This window comes from Balaenoptera ricei, chromosome 12 (assembly GCF_028023285.1).
Source record: "Balaenoptera ricei isolate mBalRic1 chromosome 12, mBalRic1.hap2, whole genome shotgun sequence".
Lineage (NCBI taxonomy): Eukaryota > Metazoa > Chordata > Mammalia > Artiodactyla > Balaenopteridae > Balaenoptera > Balaenoptera ricei.
Window position 1 is genome coordinate 48,428,635 of NC_082650.1, and position 24,088 is coordinate 48,452,722.

General features: G+C 39.2%; 1 protein-coding gene across 7 annotated transcripts in view; it reads left to right on the forward strand.

The window, feature by feature from the left end:
• Positions 1-24,088, forward strand: part of LAMA4 (laminin subunit alpha 4) — a 147,798-nt gene that overhangs the window by 21,340 nt on the left and 102,370 nt on the right. For all 7 annotated transcript variants that reach the window (XM_059941382.1, XM_059941381.1, XM_059941380.1 and 4 more), the window contains one exon: positions 18,657-18,758. In XM_059941382.1, coding sequence (XP_059797365.1) covers positions 18,657-18,758 — 102 coding nt within the window. The remainder of the gene's footprint in view (positions 1-18,656; positions 18,759-24,088) is intronic.

A 24,088-nucleotide genomic window follows, 5' to 3' on the forward strand; every position in this document is an offset into this window, starting at 1 on the left:
TTCAGGGATTTGGGCATGCCTCCAGTATTATCTACAATATGGGGACAGAGAGTGGTATCTCCGTGTTAGTATACTGTAAGCCAGAATGTTGCTGAAGATGTCACATGAGTTTAATTGCTGATATTAAACTAATCCTTCCAAAGAAGATCACAGAAAGTAGAAAAAAAGTCAGTCCATCTGGTCTCTTTTATTGAAGTAGATTACGGGGCAGGGGGGAGGATGCCTAGTTTGAGCAATAAAACAACAAAAGGAATATAAGTTTGAGCCTCTCTGCCTTATGGGAAGTGACTAAAAAACACCCTATGTTTTCCAGCCTTTAGGCTTCAGCCTTCTCCTTTAAGAAAACCGTGCAAAAATGCCACCTCCTCTGAAGAACCATTCTTGATCCATCCCCCACCTCCATGTTAAAAGTAATTTCCCCTTCCTCTTTACTCTCTCAGCATTTCTCTGTACCTCTCCTATACTATGATTCTTAGCACTTTCTACCATATATTATAGTAACTTACATATGCACCTTAAATGCCCTCACTAAACTCCTGGAGGCCAGCAGTGTCCATGATTCATCTTCTGATTCCCCAAATTGACTGGCCAAGTGCCTTCAGTATAATAGTTGCTCAAGAAAATAGTTCATGCATTCCTTATTTGTTGAATGCCTGCTTTGTGCCACACCCTAAACTGGGCCCTGGGTAAACAGTGCTACATGAAACAGAGAGACAGAATGAATAAATGACCATACCAAATACTGAAAGCCAAAACGGTGCTGAGTTTTCTGTTTGTGGCATGTGTCCATTCTGACATAATCCTGTCATATACCTCTAATGAACAAATCAGCATTCAGCTTGACATCAATAATGAACCATGACATCCCTAGGCTGTTCATTCCAGGAGCTCTGTGCTACAGGCGAGAATGCCTTTTAAGCTAAAAGCTTTGTCTTTCCCACTGTATATGGAAAAATTGACTATGCACTTTCATGGAGAAGGTCTAGCTAAGAAATGTTTATATTGGACCAAGCCCCATCTCTAAATCTGGGCTTGTTGCTGAATGGTATTTTGTTTCCTTGGATCAGGGAAGGGGTCTGGAAACATCTGTAACTAAAGTATTGTTTTAAAAGCAGCACAATTTTTCCCCCTCAAATTACAGATAACAAAATTACTTTAAATCAAACATTCTCAGCCTTCCTCATCCATTTCCTTTCATAAATGTGTATTATTTTGCTGTCATTAAAACAGCAGTGCAGAGAACAGAGCTATAGCACTTGAGGCATTGCCATCTCCTTTGCAGTCATTTTCTTTTCACTTTGTGTACTTTACCTTCACTTTTATAAACATGCTTTAACACAGTAACTATCCGGATCAAAACAGTAATTTGGGGGCAAAATTTAAAAGCTATAAAGAGATAATATCAGGTTGTAAAGTAATTCTGAAACTACCCTTCAAAATTTTTACAAAAAGGAAAATGTGCAGGTTATTTATGCCATTTATCAATGTAAAACTGAATGAAATAAAGATTTAAATTAAATAGTATTTTACCAAAATCACAAAATAAAATTTTAGGGGAGGGAAGTTAGGGAGGAAAATTGTAGGAAACAATCCCAAATAACATGAAAAGAATGGAAATTCTGTACCAACTTTGAATCTCATTCATGTTCTAAAAATAACAGAACTTAGGAACAGTTCATGACATTGTAGTTAAAATTTTGTTCGTATAGATTTACCACTTGTTGGAAAAGTTTTTCTGTTATTGTTCTGTTTTAATTAGCTCCCCAAATTGAGGAGCTGAATGGGCAGGATGGTAACTCATTTGCGTTGCTTTCTGTAAGCAGTTGGTGTTTGATATATTTGTTTATTCTTGAACTGTTTGAAAATGGCCCTGTCATCAGAGACCCTGAACAGACCACCACTCTGAAATACTTCAGTCGTGGGCTGAAAATTCATTCTCCTGAGCCTTTTAGGTGCTTGACACATTGTAGAGATGTAAAATGTTAGTTTAATGAATTCTACTGCTCCCATTTTACAAATAAGAACACTTGGGGTAAGATCTCACTGTCATTTGCCTCATAAAATTTGTCTTATAAAATATATCAAAGGCAGCGTGTAGGTTCAACTTACAATCCTAAGTTTTGAGCCAGTCACAAACCCTCTGTGGGATCTAGCCTCTCTCAGTGTTGAAGGGCGATGGTGTTAGTTTCATGGCCCAGTCAAAACTGTAGTGATGGTATTTTATTAGTGCAATTTATAGGTCAGAGTTTTCCTGTTAGGTGGGTCAAGCTGTCATACATTCTGCCCAACCAGACATCTGCTTCTGATTCATAAGGGAAACACCTGCATACCCGCTGGTGTATGTTACACAAAGGGGCATCCTTTCCCAAGGCCCATTGTCAGATCTCTCAAATGAAACAAGGGAGGTGTCAGGGATGCAGCTGGAGGTCATACAACCAGCTTCTAACAAGAGTTGACTTCTCTAATGAGTAATTACATTATTTGCTTCACAGTCTGTTTCTATCTACACTAAATAGAAACTGCTAAAAATTGAAACACCAGTTATAAATTATTATATTTAAATTACAAATAATCGCCATATGCCAAATCTAGTAATTACAGAGGGCCGACGGACAAGGTTTCCTATCTCAGCTGAGCCACACAGAGCAAACCTGAGCAAGATTTAAAAAGTGTTCTCCCCCTCACCTGCCCCCACTTCTCCATCCCATCCCACCCCACTCCCTCATCCTCATGCCTGGGGAGTGGTAGTCAGAACTTTGGATGATGATGGCACTCACCTGTGAAATAAGGGCGATGGTACTACTGGAAATGAGATTCTTGATAAATCTGATAACCATGAGCAGAGTTGACTTTTATCCCAGATAAGCCTGGGAAAGGCAGAAGTGGACAGTGTGGGCCTGTTTGCAGCCCCAGAACAGCCCCCCACCATTCTTTTTTTTTTTTTTTAAATGGGAATTATTTATTTATTTATTTATTTATGGCTGTGTTGAGTCTTCGTTTCTGTGCAAGGGCTTTCTCCAGTTGCGGCAAGCGGGGACCACTCTTCATCGCGGTGCGCGGGCCTCTCACCATCGCGGCCCCCCCCGCTGCGGAGCACAGGCTCCAGACGCACAGGCTCAGTAATTGTGGCTCACGGGCCCAGTTGCTCCGCGGCATGTGGGATCTTCCCAGACCAGGGCTCGAACCCATGTGCCCTGCCCTGGCAGGCAGATTCTCAACCACTGCGCCACCAGGGAAGCCCCCCACCATTCTTAACATCCCTTTTTTCATCATCATCAAGAAGTGTGGTTTAGTGGAAGGTGCACTAAGGGTGGCATTAACTTGCTCTATGTACGTGACTTTAGATGAGTCCCTTACTTTTCTCGGTTGCAGTTTTCCAAACTTTAAATACGAGGTTAGATGAAGGAACAACTAAGATCCTTGGCAACTCTGGAATCCTGTGATTCTATAATACCAATGTATGTATAGTGCCATACATTCACTACATATTCATTAAGCACCTGCTGTGCAAGGCACTGAGGATACAGTGACAAGACAGACAAATCCAGATTCTGTTCTCTGGGAGCTAAGTCTTCTGAGGAAGAAAGACAATGAACCAGTAACTTCACGGGTCATTGCTGAGCTGTGTCCCATAAAGAAAGACTTACAGCTTACTGAAAAGCTGCCAGTTAAAACAGATAACCCTGGCACAGACACGTCCAAAAGGAAGGGAGGAAACTACTAGCTACTGAACCCCTTCTATACCCTTCCATTGGACTTTAACTGCACAGTATTAGTTGATACTCACAACCACTCTAAGAGATAATATGGTGATCACTCCCATTTTTTTCAGAAAGAGAAACCGAGACCTAGCATTAAATAAGCCAGGCCAGGTTACCCAGTAGTAGAACTGGAACTGGAATCAAGACCTCATGCTTTCCACTGCTCCCAGTTGTCTCCAGAGGATGTAACTATAGGGAATTATGGCTCCTGTAAGAAACAGACTGTAGTGCACCACATCAATGCACACAGGAGATAAAACAGTGATGTCTAGAAGCTGGGGGTATCCTCAATGGAAGCATATATGGAGAAGAAATTGATTCATTCACTCAACAAATATGTACAAAACTGAATGGCTGCCAGGTACATGGTTGACAGATGGGGACTTGAACATGGATATACACGTGTGCACTTCTTAAAATGCCAAAGAGTAGATTTTCAACATATTCTGACAATTTGGGGTGCAAATTCTAAAGAAAAATTACCTAAAGAGATGTGCTACAGGGTGGGGGGCGGCGGGGGGCGGGGGAGGATTTGTAAGCTGTTGGAAGAATAAGGGATAAATAGAGGGACAGAGAGAATACATTCGAAAAGAAAATTTCCCCCTACCTATGAAATGCTCTTAATCTTCTTGATTTAACAATTAACTGACTGCAATTATACTGAGAAACCTATAAAAATTGATACTTAAAAGGGATCCCACCTTTGAATACAAACTCGTTATCTATTTAGATTCCCTAAAAATATGCTCCATCAACTGAACAGGGGAAATATGTCACTTTTCCCAGATTGTTATAAATTATGAAAGAAGAGTCCAAATATGTGAAGTGCAATCCATCTTTAGATGGTGCAGCTTCAGCCTCCAGATGAATAGAAGTCAATTTGCTAGCTCTTTTCAGTCCATTACTGGCTATTCCAAACATATTTCTTGTAAGAAGCACTTATATCCATGCTCTTTCCTGACTGTGGCCCCTAATGGACCCACTTAAAAATCTGTTATAACCCCCAAATTAATATTTAGGATGATTACAGCTAAAAAAGACCTTTCCACTTCAACAGAGAATTGTTATCTCCCAAGAGTTGATTAAATGTATATGAAACGTAAAGCTGAGTTCAGGATGTTGGGGGAGATCATGGGTGTGGTTATGGTTTTGCCTGTTTTCAGAGGCTTATGCCTCAGGAAGGCTGAAGAACAGGGCTCTCTAAGGAGGCAAAAAACATGAAGGAGATGCACTGCTCTCCACCAACAAAGCGAGGAGTGGGGCCGCAAGGAAGATGTGATTAAAAAACAGCTGGATATAGATAAACAACAAGGTCCTACTATATAGCACAAGGAATTATATTTAATACCTTGTAAACCATAATGGAAAAGACTATGAAAAAGCATACATATATGTGTGTGTGTGTGTATGTATAACTGAATCGCTTTGCTGTACATCAGAAACACAACATTGTAAATCAACTCTACTTCCAAAACAAAATAACTGGATATAAATAATCCTAAACTTTTAGCCTAGTTCTAGCTCAATCCACACAGTCACAGTAATTTCTGCTATCACATTTAATGATTTTCTAACAAAAGCTGACTTTGCTTCTGTTTTAGTGTTCGAAACCATCCTAATTAGTAAATTAACATTTTTAAATGAGCCTTCAAAGATTTGGTAAAGGCAATTTGATTATTTGAAAGCGGCCTTGGCCTGGACTGTCTGAGAAAGTCAATCAGATGTCATTTTCTACATCTAGTTCAAATGGGGACCATTTGAATCATCCCCAGATAAAGAGCTAGCAGGTCAATTATTTCATATTGCTGCTTGAGTACCTTCTCCTGCCACACCCCTGGGAATGAGGGTGTGTTGCTTACTCTCCACTTGCCCACTTATATGCCCCCCAGACCCTAGCTGTGCCTGCCTACCCACCTTGCTCTGCCTCCAGAGGCAGACCCCTGAAGACTCCTCACTCAGGCTCCCCTGCTGAGTCAGAAAGGAGAGTAGAGAGGTGGGGCAGTCCATTGCCTCTTGGGCAGAAGCTGTGACTCCCCACCCCTGCAGGTCCAATGGGGGCATCTCCTTCACAGCTCTGGCCTCTCTGTAAGAGGCCAGAGTAAGAGCTTTCTTTGTTCCTTGGGCCCTAGGGGTGCTAGGCCTCTGTTCCCATGGCCTCTCTATTCCTTGCTGCATTAACCTCCCCACGCGTCTGTAAACCATCCATCCATTCTCATGTCTTCCTTCTCTTCATTTGAATCCTCTAAAGTGAATTCTGTTTCCTACTGGGCCCCTGACTGATTGACTAAATCAATGACAAGCCCTCTTTCAAAATTCATGGCTTTTTCCATTTCCTTTCTAGTGGGGGAACCCTTTCCAAAAGTACCTGCTGTAATTAGCTGTTGTAATTTACAAATTATTTTAGTTTCATGTAAAGGAATAATGGAAAAGAGAATATACCCCCAAAAAACTAACCAAGTATAAGAACATAATCTTAAATTCCGTAAGTCAGCTTCATTTCGTTTGAATCATTGCACAGTCTTTTCCCATTCCCCTTTTTCAGCTCCAGGCCAGCTGGCGAGGGCAACCTTTAGCCGAGTTTGTGGGTCACTCTGCCATGTTCTGCCAGTTTAAAGCCAGAGATGCTTGGGGTTCCCACTATTGGCTGTCTTGGTCCCTGAGGAGGCAGGAGTCTGAGTTTGGACTCCAACTCCCCTCTTAGAACAGAAAACTAGCCTGTAAACCATCTCACATGGATTTTAACATTTTAGTTTCTCAGTGATTGGAAAATGGGAGTATTGTGCACTATTTTGAGACTCTTTTACCTCTGCCTTAAATTAGTAAGCCCCAACTAGAATAAATAAGCACCTTAAAAGTCCTCCAGATTGCACAGGTAGCCTAGGACATGTAGCTTTACTGATAGAATAAATTAACTAGTGGAAATCAAATTAAGCAGTCATATGAACATTTTAGAAGAACCTAAAAGCTGGTGTATGTTTTAACTGAGAAGTATACAGACACGTGAAAGGCTTCCACATGGGATGAGGTAGCTACTAGCTGTATGATGAAAAACAAAGGAAGAACAAATTAAGTAAGGAATGTTCCTCTGCTTATTTTTTTTAACTGTGTGTAATGATAATGGTTCATAAAATGAATAACAAGGAAGTTAGGGAAATTATACACAAGCAGCTGAATCTATTGTCATGACCACATTAGTCACTTCCTAGAGATGATGTTTTAGAGACCTTACCAGGTCTAGACATGGAAATCCAATAGCCAGCCAACCTAAGTGGGATCTTTTGTCTTTCTTTCTTTCCTTCCTTCCTCCCTCCCCTCCCCTCCTTCCTTCCTCTCTTTTTCTTTCTTTTTCTTTCTTTCTTTCTTCCTTTCTTCCTTTTCTTTTTCTCTTTCTCTCTTTCTCCCTTCCCTTTCTTCCTTTCTTTCTTTCTCTTCCTTTCTTTCTTTCTTTTACTTTTTCTTTCTTTTCTTTTCTTTCTTTCTCATGAGCATTTGTATCCCCTCCATGTATCTTAAGAAATAAAATATTGCCAATATAGTTAAGCCCATATATCCTCAATCTCATTCCTCTCCTTTACCCTTAAATTGCCTGATTTCTTAGGTTCCCATTTATTTCTTTTACTTTTCTTCATATGCATGCAGCCCTACACAGTGTATAACACAAAATTATTTTGCATGTTTTAAAATACAATATAAATATCATACTGTTTCTATACTGCACCTTGCTTTTTTCCTTAATATTATTTTTTAAAGATCATTCATGATTGGAGATCTTCACTTGTGAGATTTACCAAATTTCTCTCCAAAGTTTTTACATGATTTTCCCTCTCTTGGTTCGTTCTTTCCAGGTTCAAATCCATTTTTTCAACTAACATATTTTCAGCACCTACTTGCTATTTGTTAATCACTCTGATAGGTGATAAGGATACAAAGTTGAATAAGACACTCCCTGTTCTCAAGGAGCTCACAGTGATTTCAGGGTGGCTGGAGTGTAGATTAAAACTTGCAATAGCATGTTCCATGTGCTCTAATGAGGTGTGTGCAGAGTGCCACGTGAATGCAGAGGAAGAGCAACTGAGTCTGAGACTGAGGAAAGGATTCATAGGTGATGGTGAGGGAAAGGCACCCCAAGACCCTTTGCACAGTACATGCAAAGTCAAGCTGGTCAAGAGAATGGTATGTTGGGGGAGGAGGGAAACATGTAGTTTAATTAGAGCAGAGGGAGCCAAGGTTGAACCTGAAGAGATAGTTAGGATTTTACTGTGAAATAGGAGCCTTGTATGTCATGCTAAGGAATTTTACTTACTCATGTATGCAATGAATGAAGAGCCACTGGGAGGTCTGAAGCAGAAAAACAGTATGATAAGGTTTTTAAAAATTAATTCTGGTAATAAAGAATGGACCGGAAGGGAGAAAGCCTGGTGACCAAGAGAGTAGAGTAAATGTAATTATGATAATCCAGGAGAGAAACGCCAAGATTCTGACCTAAACAGTGGTATTAGGAACAGGAGGAAGAGTCATCTTGGTAAATATCTCAGAGGAATAGTGCAAACTCTATGAGGCAACAGTATACAAAGGGTGATAGGAGGTGGGATCAGTCTCACTCAGGTGGAGGCAATAAGGGGTGCATTGTGTACAGAGAATTTTAAAACAATAATAAAACTTACTAAACCACAGTCTGCTTTTTATTAGCACTGTGTGCCAGCAATTCTAAATAATGTCCATGACAAAATTCTCCTCCCTGAGAAATCTTTTGTTGTCTAAGTTCTAAGCAGTCGCTGTGGTAACTGTTGAGTTTTAATAATATAACAAACACATAAGCTTCAACTTAGCACATTCCAGTTACTTAACCTTGATAAACATGGTATTCTACACAGAAATTAATTTGGAGAACATCCAGTCCTACCGTCCACATAGATAGAGATATTCATTTAGAGAGTAAATTTATAACAGATCAGAATTGTGTAAGGTCGTTTCTAACTTGAGACTCTAACCTCTGTGATACTTCATTTACCTCCATTTAAACCATACATTTGAAATAAACAATGATAGCAAAGTGCTTGTAAAAAGGAAGAGATAAAACGTGAGTTCTTAAACTTTGTCATTCTATATGCAAACGATTCTCTGATCCTTGCAGAGTTCACTCTTTTGGAAGCATTTCCAAAAACTACATTAATGCAAAATACATTCATGTGATTTAAAAGCATTAATCCATTACTTTTTCCCTTTATGTTCTATAATCTTTATCATTAACTGAGATTTAAGGAGAAAAACAGATTGGGGAGAGAATATAATAAGGTCAGTGTGGGACACATTTAACTCCATGTGCCTACAGAGCTGGAGAAGGACTTGTCTAACAAGTACTTGGAAATAAGAGTGTGGACTAAAAGAGTGAGATCAGGGTTATGCAGAGAGTTTGGGGAGTTACCAGAATATAAATGGAGGCTGAAACTGTGGCAGAGGCTGACCTCATCCAGCAAGAGTGTGTTGATAGAAAAGAGGGATACAGAGGTTATCTTGGGGAACACCTACAATGCAGGGGCAGCAGAGGAAGAGGAACAACCTACCTTCCTTCCCCCCAAATGCTTCCCCCACAGATACTGAGAAAAAGAGGCAGGAGAAAAACCTAAAGTGGGAGTTGTCCTGCAGAGAGAAGAGAGAATTTCAAGGAGGGAATTTCAAAAATATTAAGTACTGGAATAAGAACAAGTAACATTGGAAAAGCAAAGCCACAAAGACATCACCCAACAGCTTTGTCAGGGCAGTTTCAGTGGCACCATGGAGACAGAAACTGGATGATGGATAGAGGCATAGGTTGGCATGAAGGAAGCAGAGCCAGTGTGACTGAGTTCTCACTCACCAAGCCTGGCTGGGCAAGAATGGAGGAAAATGAAGAAGAGGCAGAGCTGAAGGAAGGTGTTCTTAGAATCTGAACCTGGGGGAAGAAGTCAGGGCTCATCCAACACAAGACCCAGCACTTAACTGTACTCTGCTTCTCCTCATCCCTGTGGGTGCAAAGAGATGGGTGGCATGTGAGGAAGGGAGGCTAGGTGATGGGACAGAGCCTGCTGGCCACAGGTGTGTAAGCCCCAGAGCACGGATAGAGGGCTAGTCTTTCCTAACAACCAGAGAAGCACTACCTCCTCTGAGGTGGGCAGAGGACATTAGGATGAGTCAAGATAAAGATGAATTTTGAGAAAGAGAAGAGAGGTAGATAGTATGAGATTTTCCACCCAATGACCTCCACTTTCTCATCAAAAGTGGAAAGATTATCTCCTGAGAATAAATGGGTAGAGTAGAGATTTGGGATGCATTTCTCCTTTCCTACTAATTCACCATAGCATTTCTTCAGTGATGCATAGACCCACAAGGAAGAGCATAAAGAATGACAGGTACTGCTAGTCACATTTTGCTTTGCATCATGAATGGTCCAGTGTGAAGGTAGCAATGAAGTACACAGGGCACCTCAAGACAGAAACAGGTACATCTACTAGCAATGGAAACTGACAGAATACCCCAACCAGAGAACTCGCCTAAGGAAGCACTGCTGCCTTCCCTGGGCATACTGAACAGAACCCATAGTCAGTTTATAGACAATTAAACTTCCCAATTTCCTGTAAAAAGTAATGGTAATTTAGGCAGACATTTGCAATCCTGTGGGCTATTAAATGGTAATGATCAAATCAGAATATAAAGAGCACTTAGCTCAGGGCCTGGTGTCTGTCAATAAATATTCGCTATTATTATTCACAAAAACCAGTTGAAGAGGACAGAGATGCCTGTCATCTCACAACACTGATTCCTACTAAGCGGTTAAGGAGTCATATCAAAATCCCCTAAACCTTGTAACTCTGAAGTCATTCCTCTCTCCTTGCTCTTAAGGCTAGCCCTTGTGGTCCGCATCTCTTCCTTTCTTGGAAATGTGTCCATGGCATTTGCCCCAGTAAATTAAATAAAACTGAGTCAGTTTTCAGATATAAAAAAAAATCTGGCAGAGGCTATGTTGTGTAACCACAGCCTGGAAGGCGAGAAGTGAAAAGCACAAGCCAGTTACATGAGGCAATGTGAGGAGGACCCGGAGCAAAAAGCCAGATGTTAGCAGATTTCTTTTTTTAAGAAAAATCGAAGGAAAAAAGGCACTGCTAAAGCCCCATTATGTTTTATAAGTGGCAATCACTACTATAAATGAGCAACTTATAAAGTGTTTTAAATAACTTTTCAAGGAGAAAATTAAAGAAATTTTCATCAGTATTAATGAACATAATCATCCTCCAATCCAACACTTCAAAAGGAAAATCTTTATGGCTTTAGGGCTCTAAACTTTTCTTGTTTGATCCTTTTAGTTTTACAACTAAAGAGAGCTATTTATTAGCAAGTGTGGTAAGTACTTCATCACAGCCTGAGTCTGTTGGTATCTAAAAGTCCAAATAAGCATTTGATCAAGTGCAGGGCTTGAGAACAGTTATCTGAGACCTTTGAGTGGAGCACTGGTTTCCACGCCCAAGAGAATACCCAAAAGACCCATAAAGAGTGCTGAGGAATAGCCACATAAATGTAAAGTAAATGCCATGATAACTATCTCTCCACTCTACAAAATTAAAGGACGTGGCTTAACTGTGGACAAGATAGCAGTGCTGTGCTCCTCAGAATTCCTCGGGACCTAAATCATTGTCTCTAATTCATGTGGTGATTAAATTGAGGGCTGGAGTGTTTTGCAAGTTTGCCACGGAATGGCAGACAGAGCTCCCAAGCAATAAGCACAAAGGTAGCTCTAAGAGCCAAGTAGGAGAAACCAGTACCATAGTTTGTGTTCAGTTGATACACCAGCTTTATTTATGCCAATCCTAAGAAAAAATATCTCTGAACTGGATAAACCCCTGAGGAATGTTGAAACCACTTTCCTAATCAAGCTATGGTGAAATCACTGTCAAAATCTAAAAATTAACTTCGCCTATTGAAATGTGGGGAATTTCAATTACGCAAACAAGAGCTTAAAGAGACACAAGGGAGGGTACATGGGTAATTTTCTCTATATTCAAGTAAAGTCAATCAAGAAGGCAACTTGCTAACTGTAACCCACTGCATAATGCGTTTTAACTTATTTTGGCACTTCCATTATAGTTTTGTATATGAACAATCAAAACATGTTAAGTCCTACCAGAAAAAATACAGAGGCAAAGTTATCAATAGCTTAATTCGGGACTGCTTTCCATGTCACATACTTTATCTTTTATTTTTATAGACACAGAAAAAAATAGCCTGTGAAATGCCTACCCATGTAATAAATTCATATGTTCTTAGAAGTCACTCCTCCTCAGCAAAGGCTACATTGCTATTTTTAAATACATTAAATTGAACAATTGGTTCCTATTAGAAGGTCCCTGAATACTATCTGATTCTTAATTCTGCCCAAGTTTTAAGCAGATGGAAGTCAGCATTGTGTAAGATCCAGAGACTCTGAGTAAAGGCACAAAGCTTTAGCTCCTAAGTGAGCATAACATTCAATCTTAAGGTGACTAAATTTTAAGGTGACTAATACACTAAAACAAAAAATGGAATTCACTAAAACTAAAACTGGAGCTGAAATCATTGTTGCCTGGAAACAAGAGAAAACTGGACTGATTATACCCATACAAAAACCTAAGCAGAAAGATAATTGAATGTGGGCTGTTAAATTTGAAGAATACTAATTTGGAAGGTAGCAATGACTGTGGATACAAGTGAATGAATTCAGAGAGGTTTTTTTTAAAGCTTTCCACATTAAGCCTTAGTAAATTAAAGCAAAAGTTGATGGATCAAAATTTTACAAGTCTAATTCAGAAAGCAAGATGAGTCAATATTTGTAAAATGTTTGTAGATCCTTGGTTGAAGACACAATGCAAATACCTATTCCAATTTTAGGTCAAATCCTATTAGAATAGGCACAGGGCTGTGGCATGTGCTCTCTATAATGGAATTTTATTATAATTAATTCATTATTTTTGTTGGAACTGGAGATTAGAGTCTGTTTCTCTCTGGGACATCAAGTACCTACTCAGAGATCTCAAGATGTGTCTCACACCCTCAGATGACAACTTCAGGCCCCTCCTAAATCTGGTCAATTTTTGCTATTGTTAGTTTATTTTAACGGGTGATTGGAGACCTCAAATTCCTAAAGAATGCTATTAGAGCATTTAAATTGTTTAGTCAATTGGGCTTTTCAACAGAAATTCTGAAGGTCTTAGAGATTCACTATCTATGTGAAAGTAGTGGCTTGTGGCCAATTAATTGGCTCCTCTGTGACAATATTTGGAAAACACAGTGAGATTTTTATGAGTTTTTAGCTTAATATTACTTTGCTTGGTACTCACTTTATTTGATAACTACAAGAGATTTTTAGAAGTGTGCCACACCCAAAGGATGCAGACTGGACTATACTTCAAAAGAACACAATTTAAGAATTTTTAAGAAAATTCAAAGCATGTTCTGTATGATGACAGTATTGTTGGTTTAAGTCTAGTGTTTTCAAGGAGACTTCTTTGAATGAGGACAAAAATGATCAATCAGCTGTATAAATGTTATCCTTTTTGTTAAGAAACATCCTTAATTATAATTACATCTAGTGAAATAATTAACATTGTGATTATACGATGAACCTCTAGAAATAATGCCTTCTTCAAGGATATCAACATATATATACACTGTCATTTCCAGTTCCTTTAAATATAAGTGGCACATGGATACACCACACTAATTTCCTCCTAAGTTCTATCTAATTCTGATTTCTATAAATATAAAATTAGTCAAGTAAACATATACTGATTTTTACTCCAAGCCAGACATCACACTAATCATAACAAAGTAAGCAAATGGCAATTTTAACTCTTATTCTTCAAAGGCAGAAGTAAATATTATTGATTAATCCAATCTCAGTGTCAGAGCAGGAGGCAAGCTGTAGTAACAGAGTGGCTTAAGAATAGAGAGCTGTAAAAAGTCTACAAGTGATTTAGTGTAAAGCAAAATGACAATGTGGCTGAAATAAGTTGTTTAAAAAGTAAATATTCCCATTCAATGGTTTTTATATATTAGTGATTGTATATATTTTTAAGCATGTATCTATTTTTAAAGAATTTTTTCTGGGGCTTAAAGGAGAGATTTTACATTTTTTATTCATTTCAGCCTGCTCTGGATTGTTTATAACAGCAAAAAATTGGAAATAACCTAAATGCCCAACAAGAAGGGTTTGGTTAACATATATTAATGGTACACCGGCAGGTTAAGAGCTCAAATGCGGGAGTCAAACAAAGAATCTAATTTCTGGGTCCACCATTTCTTATCTGTGTTACTTGGCCTGAATAACAATTCCTGTAAGCCACACAGACCGCATCTGCAAAACGAAGGTAACAGAACTTACCTCATAGAGCTATGGTGGGGTAAAAATGCAAGACCTATACAACATGACCAACACAGTGACTTAGCATGATAAATATTTATGTTCAATTAATTAAAATGTAAATTAAATAAAATTTTAAATTTTATTTATTTATTTACTTACAAGGGGCAGCATGGTATAGTAGAGAAACAAGAAGATTTGGATCAGTCTGAACCTCTTATAAACCTATGTGACATTGGATACATTTCTAATCTTCTCTGACTCTCAGTTTGTTCATTTCTAAAATGCAGGTATTTATACCTAATTCCCAGAGTTGCTGTGAAGAGCAAATACCATAACATGGATAAAGTACTTATCACAATACTTGGTACACAGGCTCTCAGTAAATGGTAACCATATTATCGTTATCATCATCATCATTATTGTCATTATTATCCTTGTTATTATTATCAATTTTTTAAAGGTTGTGGCACCATCCCAGAAGATATAAATCTCCCCGAGTGCTCTCTAAATCACCCACCCACGTGTTTATACAGTTGTCCGCTGTAGGTCAATCTTATGTGGGCAAGAGGGTTCAGGGTGGCATCTAAAAATTGATTGTAAGACTTCTCTTGCTTACACACACACACATATAATACATAAACACATCTTTGTTTAGTAAATTCTGGAGAATATTTCCAAAGAAAGCAGACAGATATTATTCTCCTTGTGAGAAGACTATTCAGCTTTCACAGGCCTCTAAATAGCACAGGTCTTAGAATCACTTAGAGAAAAGATTGTTAACCAAGAGCAAAACTAAAAAATAGCCACACTTTCATTCTTGAAAATATCTACCTTTTAATATTATGACAAAGGTCAATTTTGCCAGTTCTATAGAATTTCAAGAAGAGATTCAGTAAAACTTAACAGAACTTTCTGGGAAAAAAATGATGACATGTTTTTACGTAAAAGAAACAACCTTAAACAGATCTTCCTGAGCATACTCAAGCTTCTCTTGAACAACTTAACAATTTACTGTTTCAAGGAATCCTCTAAAGTTCTACAACGCAAGGTCCAAGGTATCCAGTGCATGGGCTCTAGTAATGACATCAGAAGCTCCCCATACCCAGGGCTTCCATTATTCCATATGGTGCCTTTATGTGAATTTTAAAATGGTGCCTCCTCTCTGGATAGATGCGTTAGGAAATACAATCCTTTCAAGTGTACAAAACTCAGCAAGAAAGGAGTTGGCCAGGCTTCCAACCCTCCTTGCCCTCTTGGCAGGGGACCAAGTGACTATTCCACACAACCCTGTCCCTGCCTCCCTTCTCTTCCCATCTCCCACAGTACGAGACCTGAGCCAAATCATCCTTCACACAAGGTCAGAACCTTCCTCTGGTGGGCGGTTAAGTGGATAATGACAGATTCTCAGAGTGAAGTCTCCTCCTAAACTTGGCATAACAAAGATTTCATCTTGTACACAGTCTAGTCAAGGCAGTGGCTGCCTGGATTGTGTTGAGGAACACTGGAGACCCAATCCAGCCCCAGCAGAGAGCGGTGAGCAGGTTAGCAGGATAAACCACCGGTTTCCAACAGCACATATGCCTCAGATGTCCTGTCCTGGTCCAAACCATTCAAATCACGATCACAAGTTCATTGAGCAATGAACATGTACAAGGTACTGTGACAGGTGCTTTGAAGCAATCTTTCCAAACCTAGTCTCACACTGAAATCTTCATGGGGCTTTTTAAAAATACAGGTCCCTCAAACTTTTTCAGTAAACCTAAAACTCTTCTAAAATACAAAATCTTCCAATTTTTTTTGGTGTTTTTTTTTTTTCCTATGTTGTGATAATTTTATTTTTGTTTTTTAAAAATGAGTCTCTTAATTTAGTCAGGGCCTCAGGCTAATAAGAGATTAGCCACTGTCATATTCACAATGATGCATTTATTCAGGGCAAATCTTAATTTTCTTTGTCTTCTTCAGAAGAAAGAGCTGTGAGAATGCCTAAAAGACTTGCACTACTATCAATTTCAAAACACCCTTTCAGAAATTTGATTCCTTGGGCCAGAGGAAGGTCCTTACTATAGTTGATGGTACAAGTGGGTCTTTTCATGTACTGTTTCCAGGCATCTCTACCAGACTTCCTGCCACCACCAGTGTGCTTTTCTCTTCCAAATACACCTCCAATCTCTGCCCCACTCCTTCGAACTCATAGAAACAGAGACCAGAAGGGCGGTTACAGGGGCTGGGAGGGGAGACAGGGAAACGGGGAGAGGTTGGTCAAAGGGTACAAACTTCCAGTTAAAAGATTAACAAATTCTGGTTATCTAATGTACAGCACCTTGATTATAGTTAATACTACTGTATTATACACTTGAGAGTTGCTAAGAGAGTAAATCTTACATGTTCTCACCACAAGAAAGAAATGGTAGTTATGTGACATGATGGAGTTGTTAGTTAATGCTGTGGTGGTAATCATTTTGCAATACATACGTATATCAAATCAGCATGTTGTACACCTTAAACTTATACAACGTTATATGTCAGTTATATCTCAGTAAGGCTGGGGGGAAGAATTAATTAAAATAAATAATTTTTAAAATACAAAATTTATTTTATAAAAAAAAAAATGTAGATTCTTTGGCTTTACCATCAGAACTATTGAATCAGAAACTCCCCCAATCAGATGTCTGTAACTTGGTCAGTTAGAGAACTCAGAAACCACTGGTATGGAGGCTCCTGAGATAACTAAGGCCCTCATTACTATCATCCATTCCTTTTATAATTAAAAGCCTCCTAATGTCAAAATGCAGGATGCAACACATTCATGAGGCATCAAATCAATGTTATGTCTTAGGACCAGGATATATTTTAAGACAAAATAAAATAGAGAAGTTTAAAGTATATGACACATAGTAAGATTAATTACTGTTTCGTGAGTCTTTTTTCTTATTCCTGTTTCTGTGAATTCCTTTTTCTGTGTACTGCATCACAGTGAAAACATGTATTTCTTGTATTTTGAAACAGAAGTTAGAAATGTGAAATTAGGCGATGTGAATTAAATGCTTCCTACTGCAATTTTAGCACCTTTCCCTCTCTTTTGTTCCCTAGTGGAAACTGAGAAAAAGGCTTACCATCAACTACAAAGTCTCCATTATAAATTATAAATTGGTCCCTTCTCAGCCTTATTTTGTCTTCACTTAGAAAGACAGAATTTCTTTGCCTTTTCTTCATAGGCAAATGACATTATGCTCTATTAAACTTCCTCCAAATGGAATATGTTACATTTTAGTTTTAGGACTATGGGGTTTTTATACTGTGCATGGTGTCTAGTGATTCTTTCTCTACAGAGAAAAAAGCAAGAGGAAATGGGTTTGCATAACAGTCAGAGGGACCTCAGCCAGATACAATGAAAAGTTTCCTGGTAGCCAAGACAGTACAAACTACGAGTCAATGGTGGGTGTGATGGGAACCCTCCTCCTCTGTAAGTTTGTGGAAACAACCCAGATTCTTATCTGTCTGGAATTCTTTAGATGTAAATCTGTCTGATAGGCAAGGAGTGGACTTCCAGGCCTATGAGGTCATTTCTGCCTTGCAGCATTGAAACATTCCAAAGAAACATAAAATACATATCCATAAGCCCAATGGCATAAACCAAGAACAATCTCACAAAGTTTCTCAACCTGAGCACAAGTGACATTCGGGCAGGGCAATTCAGCAAATGCAAGATCGGTTAACATCACCACAACCCACACCTCTGGGTTGAATTATCTCACCACTGGAACGAAGGAAAACAATGTGTTTCTCGCAGTTACGAGGACAAATGAAATATAGGAAGAGCGCCCACGAAGGACCTGCTAAGTGTAAGGACTCATTAACTTCCTTACCCCTCCCTTTAAAATTTTAGGATCTGAAAAGCGTATTTTTTTAAGAGCTCAAGTTTATGAAAGACACATCTCTAAGTTGTTCTGCCACAGCCAATAATTTCTGAACCCACAGGTCTTTATTCATAGGGAGCGTGATGCAGTGCCTCACCCAAATAGTTTGGATTTGTTTTGTTTCGGATTGGAAGAAAACATTAGAAAATTTCTCCTTCACTGTTACCTAAAATCTTCTTATACTTCCTCACAGTGGTAGACTGTGTTAAAGGTGCTCCTGTTCTGCCGAGAAGTGACAGGCGTTCACGCGGCGCAGGAGAGGAAGAGACGAGATCCTGCTACGCGAATGGCTACGCATCGCGAGAATTGGACGCCATTTGTTCTCGTGGTGTCCGGGCCGTGGCTGCTCGGCCAACCTCGGCAGGAACCCCCGCCCCCAGGCTCCCCCCGCCCCCCAAAGAAAAGAAATGAAAAAAGAGGCAGAAAAGATACATAAAGAAAATTGGATATACATCATTGAATGGTAGTATAAATAGTTCATGTTAGTATGTTCTGTAAAGAAATATTTAGATCATTTACCAATCATCTCCTCTTACTCCTCTCAGAAAATGATGGCCAGAATTGATCTTTTCGGTCATGAAGATGCTTTTGTTGTGTCTGTTTCAGAAATGCGACGCCGGATTCTTTTTTGCCCAGTCGGGAGAATGTTTGCCCTGTGACTGTAATGGTAATTCCAACGAGTGCTTGGATGGCTCTGGACTCTGTGTGGTAAGTCGGGGTCATCTGTCACTTCTCACATATTGCATTGAGCCTTTGCATCTTGGGTGGGGATAAAATATTCTTCCTGGATGTTTGAGCTACCTAGGAGCAAACTGCTAATCAGGCTTTCCTTTTACCCTTCACTTTTCCTGTAAAACACCTCATATAAACTGCGTATGACTGTAAGTGGTCACCAAGGTGTATGTCTGAATGTGCGTGTGTCCCTAGCAGTAACTGCCCCACCACCCTCGGCAGCTGGTTTCCTGCTAACGGCCATTGGTGATAGGCTTGAAAATAATACACAGAGGAGGAAATCATCCATCCAAATTCCTCTGTAATAGTACAGTTTGCCATATGTTTGGCTTCACTCCACATAGACCAGGGGAATAAAACAGTTGTTTCATAGCCTATTTTACAACTTAAGATAGTCAGGTCTATAGATCAAAATTTGTTTAACAAAAAAAAAAAAAAAGTTTAAACCAAATAGCTAATAAAAATGAAAGCTTTGGCGTTATGGTCTTTGTAACTCTGTAATCAAGCCCCCAAAGAATTTTTTTTTTCCTTAACTGAAATGAATTTTCCAATAGACAGTGAAACATGATAGAGATTTATGAAGGAGAATGAGAAACCTTTTAGCAAAAGTACGTGCTACGTATTTCCCATTTTCACTAAAGGGACTGACAACCTAGTGAAAATGGAGATTGAAATATTTACCAGAAGTGACTTCAGTAGAGGTCGTAGGAGGCTTTTTTAAAGACTTATGCCCTAAGATCATGTTTTCCTTCATGAGCAATACTATTACACAGCGGTATAATAGTAGAAGTTCCCATGAGGCAAAGAGGCTTTCCAAAACTGCAAGAATATTTTTGCATAAACTGCAAGAATACTTAAATATACCTACCTACCTCAAAATTAGCATAATTGTCTGTATTAAGCAGATAATTTTGATTATAAGTGGTCTTCAGGGTGTGTACTTGAAGGTGTTATTTTACTCATGTATTACAATTAAGATGCAAATTAGAACGTTTCCATTTATTTTAAACCTAACAATTCACATTTTTCTAGGGACAGAATTAAGTTGCAAACACTAAACGTTGCTAACTCTTTGTAGTGTTTGTTTAGTCCAGGCGTTTCTGTTTTCCCCTTCCCCCGTCTTCTTAAATAACCATTACATCCAGGATGTCCTCTGTAGCAATGTAGGCACCCGCAGCTGCCAAAGTCTACCCCTTTCTAATGCTTCCATCTCCGGTTTCCTGTTATTTTAATCCCAGTGACATTTGAAAAGAAAATCCCATGGATGCACTTGAACTAATAATGTACATCTCTGATAATTTGACCAATTGAAGGCTCTTTGTCATCTAGTTTATTTAAATATAAGACAATAGGGACTGGCCAGCCCATCAGCTGCTGTTAGGCAGTCAGTAAGATAGAAGACTGAAATAAATTAAAGGGGAAAAATGTCCCTCCTGCTAGTGCCTATGGAGGGCTATGACAAAACTACTGTTCGTTACAATGACCTGGTCAGAATAGGAGCTATCATGGTTTTATCTTTGACCTGGACTTGAGCTTCTGAAGGGAGCAGTCATCACGTGATTCCTTCATAGCTCTTGGGGCATACGAAGTTCTAATAAAAGTTTGGGGATGGGCTAGGGTATAAACATTTATATGCACACTCAGGGAAGTTGCCGATCTTCCTGCAGTTACTTTGTTCCAAGATAGAACATTAAAAAAAAGAAAGAAAATCGCCATCTTACTTCTCAGCTCCTGCCCTGTAGCCCCAGCTTCTTGTCATCGTTCAGGGAGCCAGAGAAGACACAGCGGCTCCACCTGAACATCTTGCAATTCACTGTGGGCACCAGAGTTTCAATCAGTTCTTACAGTTTGCCTGGCCTAACTCATTTCTCCCATCTTCCATAAGCAACCAAAAATAAATGGCCTTCTTTTATTTCATTTGGATTTATTTTGAAGGCTTGTAATGCCTCTGTCTTATCTTCCCCTCTTTGTTTCTAATTCTTCCTCCATTCCCATGATCAGTTTCAATTGGACCTTATATTTTACAGACTGATTTTAAGGAACTAAGCCATTTGACAAAATATATAGAGTAAACAAAGTTATGCTACCATTTCAGACATACCAAAAAATCTTAAGAGATTTCTTCACAAGAGGAATGCCAACTCTTCAGATGCAGAAAGGTGGCTAAGTGAAAAGTGGATTAACTAATGAAATCCAGTATGTGTTGGTTGTCTTTCCAAAGGGCCACTTTGCATCTTATCAAAACCGGGGTGCATTGGAAGGGTTCTCAGTGGAGTCAGCTAGGCAGAGCCTTAAAGGCCAGGCAACTCCAGTGGGCATGGCAGACTCTCTAGGAAAGCTCCCGAAAGAGGCATGAGAAAGGATTTAAGGTGTAGAAACAAACAGAAGCAGACAGGTGGCTAGTGATAGGAATGCCTGGTCACTGATAACCTATAGTTTATCCCCCGATCTAGAGGCTAGGTACAGAGAACCAAGAAGAGGCCATGACTAAGGCCAGTTACCATCTAAAGAACTGGTGCTTCATCATTAGGAGAAAGCGTGGAGCCCACTGACCAGAACTAGAGTGGAGAAAATCTGACTTGAAGTTCACCACTGGCACGGGCTCCTCAGGTTCCTTTTGATTAAGCATTGATTTATCTGTTGATTTCATTTATCCACTTAACAAATAAGCATTTTTTGAGTACCACTTATGTGCCTGACACTATTCTAGGATCTGGATTAAGTGGTTTCCACTGTGTGGACCGAAGGGCTGTAGGGACGGAACACCTACTTGAAAATGCTTGTGGACGTGACCAACATAATGAAGTTCAAAGTACGAGGACCAGGGGCGCTTCAGAAACACATGCAGAGACCCCCACCTGCTCAGTGACAATCAAAGAAAAAAAATTAAAAGATTTTGAGGTCTGTGCCAGCATTTAAGGAAAAAATATAAATCTGAATGAAAAGATTTGGATTTGAAACCACTAAATAACTGCAAAACATAATTGAAATCTAGAAAGAAAACCATCAAGCTGTTAAGGATTCACATCTGGCTGGTAGAAATGTGGACGGACTTTTATTTTCTTCTTTTCACTTTACAGTATACCTACCCAAGTGTTCTACAACTGCCTGTAGTAATTTTATAATTAAAAATATATTGATATTTAGATGGACTTCTACCCCACCCTAAGCACAATGGAGAAAAGGAAGTCATTCAACATATTGAAGGCTAAGGAGTTTTTTATTACTCTCAAAGCCTAATTAAAACCTAATTCAGGAAAGCAAAGATATTACATCTCTAATTTCTGTAGACACTAGCATTTTTCTCCTGATTTTCAAACTGTCCTTTATGTGTATTAAGCCAAAATCAACCAATGTAAATCCCTTTAAGACTAAGCATGTGTGATGGATAAAGCAACACCCTTATTAGATGTCCAATAGAAAGAAGAAATTGAGTAATAGGGAATTCTTTTTCCTGTTTTACTTGCAATTATAAAATTGGTATCTAAATCAAGTGCATAATTCTTACATTAAAATTTTGACAATTTTCCAATCTGTTGCAAGCTTGGAAAAACCAAATTTTGCAAATAGTGATTGATTTGGTTCCATGTTGGCTAAAGTTTTGAAATAAAGTCCTAAAATTTGTGTGCAAAGGATTTTAAGTATGGCTAGCTCAGTGGAGCCCGCTGTTGCTTTGTGCCCCCAATGTAAGAGTATGATGGGAACCAAATGCAGATAATAAGTTCTCTGTACATTGTTTTTCCTTCTTTTCTCAACCCTGAACATGTTCCTCCTCTTGTATTCCCCACCTCAATTAATGACAGCACCATTCTGCCAATCCCCCATGCTTAGATGTCCCAGATGCTTCATCAACTGCCTTTTCCTCTTCACCAATATTCAGCTGAACACCAAATCCTGCCAGTTCAACCTAGGAGAGGGCCTCCTCTGTTCTGTGCCATCCCACTGTCTTAATTCATGCCCACAGTATCCCTCCCTGACCACTAGTGCAGCTTCCCAACTACTCATTATGCCCTGCTCCAGACTCTCCTCCCCCTAATCTGTCTTCCTCACAAGCAATGGAAACATCTTTAAAAAACACAACCTAATCAAGGCATCCCCCTTTCTAAAATCCTTCAAGGCTTTCTATTCCAGACCCACTGAGCTTCTCTCTGCCACCTAAACTAACTCTATACTTTCACTCTCTGTGTCTGAACTTGTGTTACCCTGTTCTCTGCCTGGGATTTCTTGCTTATCCTTCAAGGCCTAGTTCAAATGTCACCACCTCCATTAAGTCTTCTCTAGCTTTCTCAGGAAGAGTAGACCCTTTCCCTTCTTTCTGACCCATAGCAGAGTCATAGCACCTGGCACACTATATTCTTCTCAGTTTACCTCTCTGTTTTTATCACAACTTACTCAAAGTGAGTTATTCAAAGGCAGGAACTGGGTCTTCTTCATTTTAGTAACCGTCACAGCTCATTGTCTGTCATGATACCAGCTTAATCCAGGTTTAAGTGAATGAATAACAAATTAACTTAAAAGCAAAAATCTTTAATATTATAATTTGAGACACTGGGGTCCCCTTTATTGCAGTAAAATGCACTGTCTTGTTATTCTAGAGCCTTAGGCTTGGGCCGAGTGCTGAGTAACTAGCAAACAGTGCTACCGACATGAGGTGTTTCCATCTCGACCCTTGCTTCTCAAGTATAGTCTAGACCAACAGCACTGGTGATACTTGGGAGCTTGTTAGAAATGCAGAAACCCAGGCCCAACCCAGACACCCTGAACAGAATCTGCATTTTCACAAAATCCCCAGTGCATTCTGTGCACACAGGTCCGAGAAGCTCTGATCTAGACAGAGCAGCAGTTCTCAAACTTTTTTGTCTCTTGAGCCCTTTACACTCATAAGAATCACTCAGGGTGCCAAAGAGCTTTTGTTTATGTGGATTATACCTGTTCATGTTTACTGCATTTGAAATTTAAAAGGGAAAATTTTTATAATATTTTCTTATTAATCTATTTGAAAAGAACAATAATAAACCCATTACATGTTAACATAAACAGTATGTTTTTTAAAAATATAAACATATTTTACAAATTGAAAATAGGTTTCATGTCTGGCTTAATGGAAGGCAGCTGTGTGTCATATCTGCCTCTGCATCGATCTGTGGTGATATCTCCTTGTCACGTAGCCTCAGGAAAACCCCACCTTACACACATGAGAAATGAGAGTGCAAAAGAGAAATAAAACCTGAGTATTATTATGAGAATAGTTTTAACTTCCCTGGACGTATTTTGAGAACCACAGGTCTAGATAGACTGTAGTCACG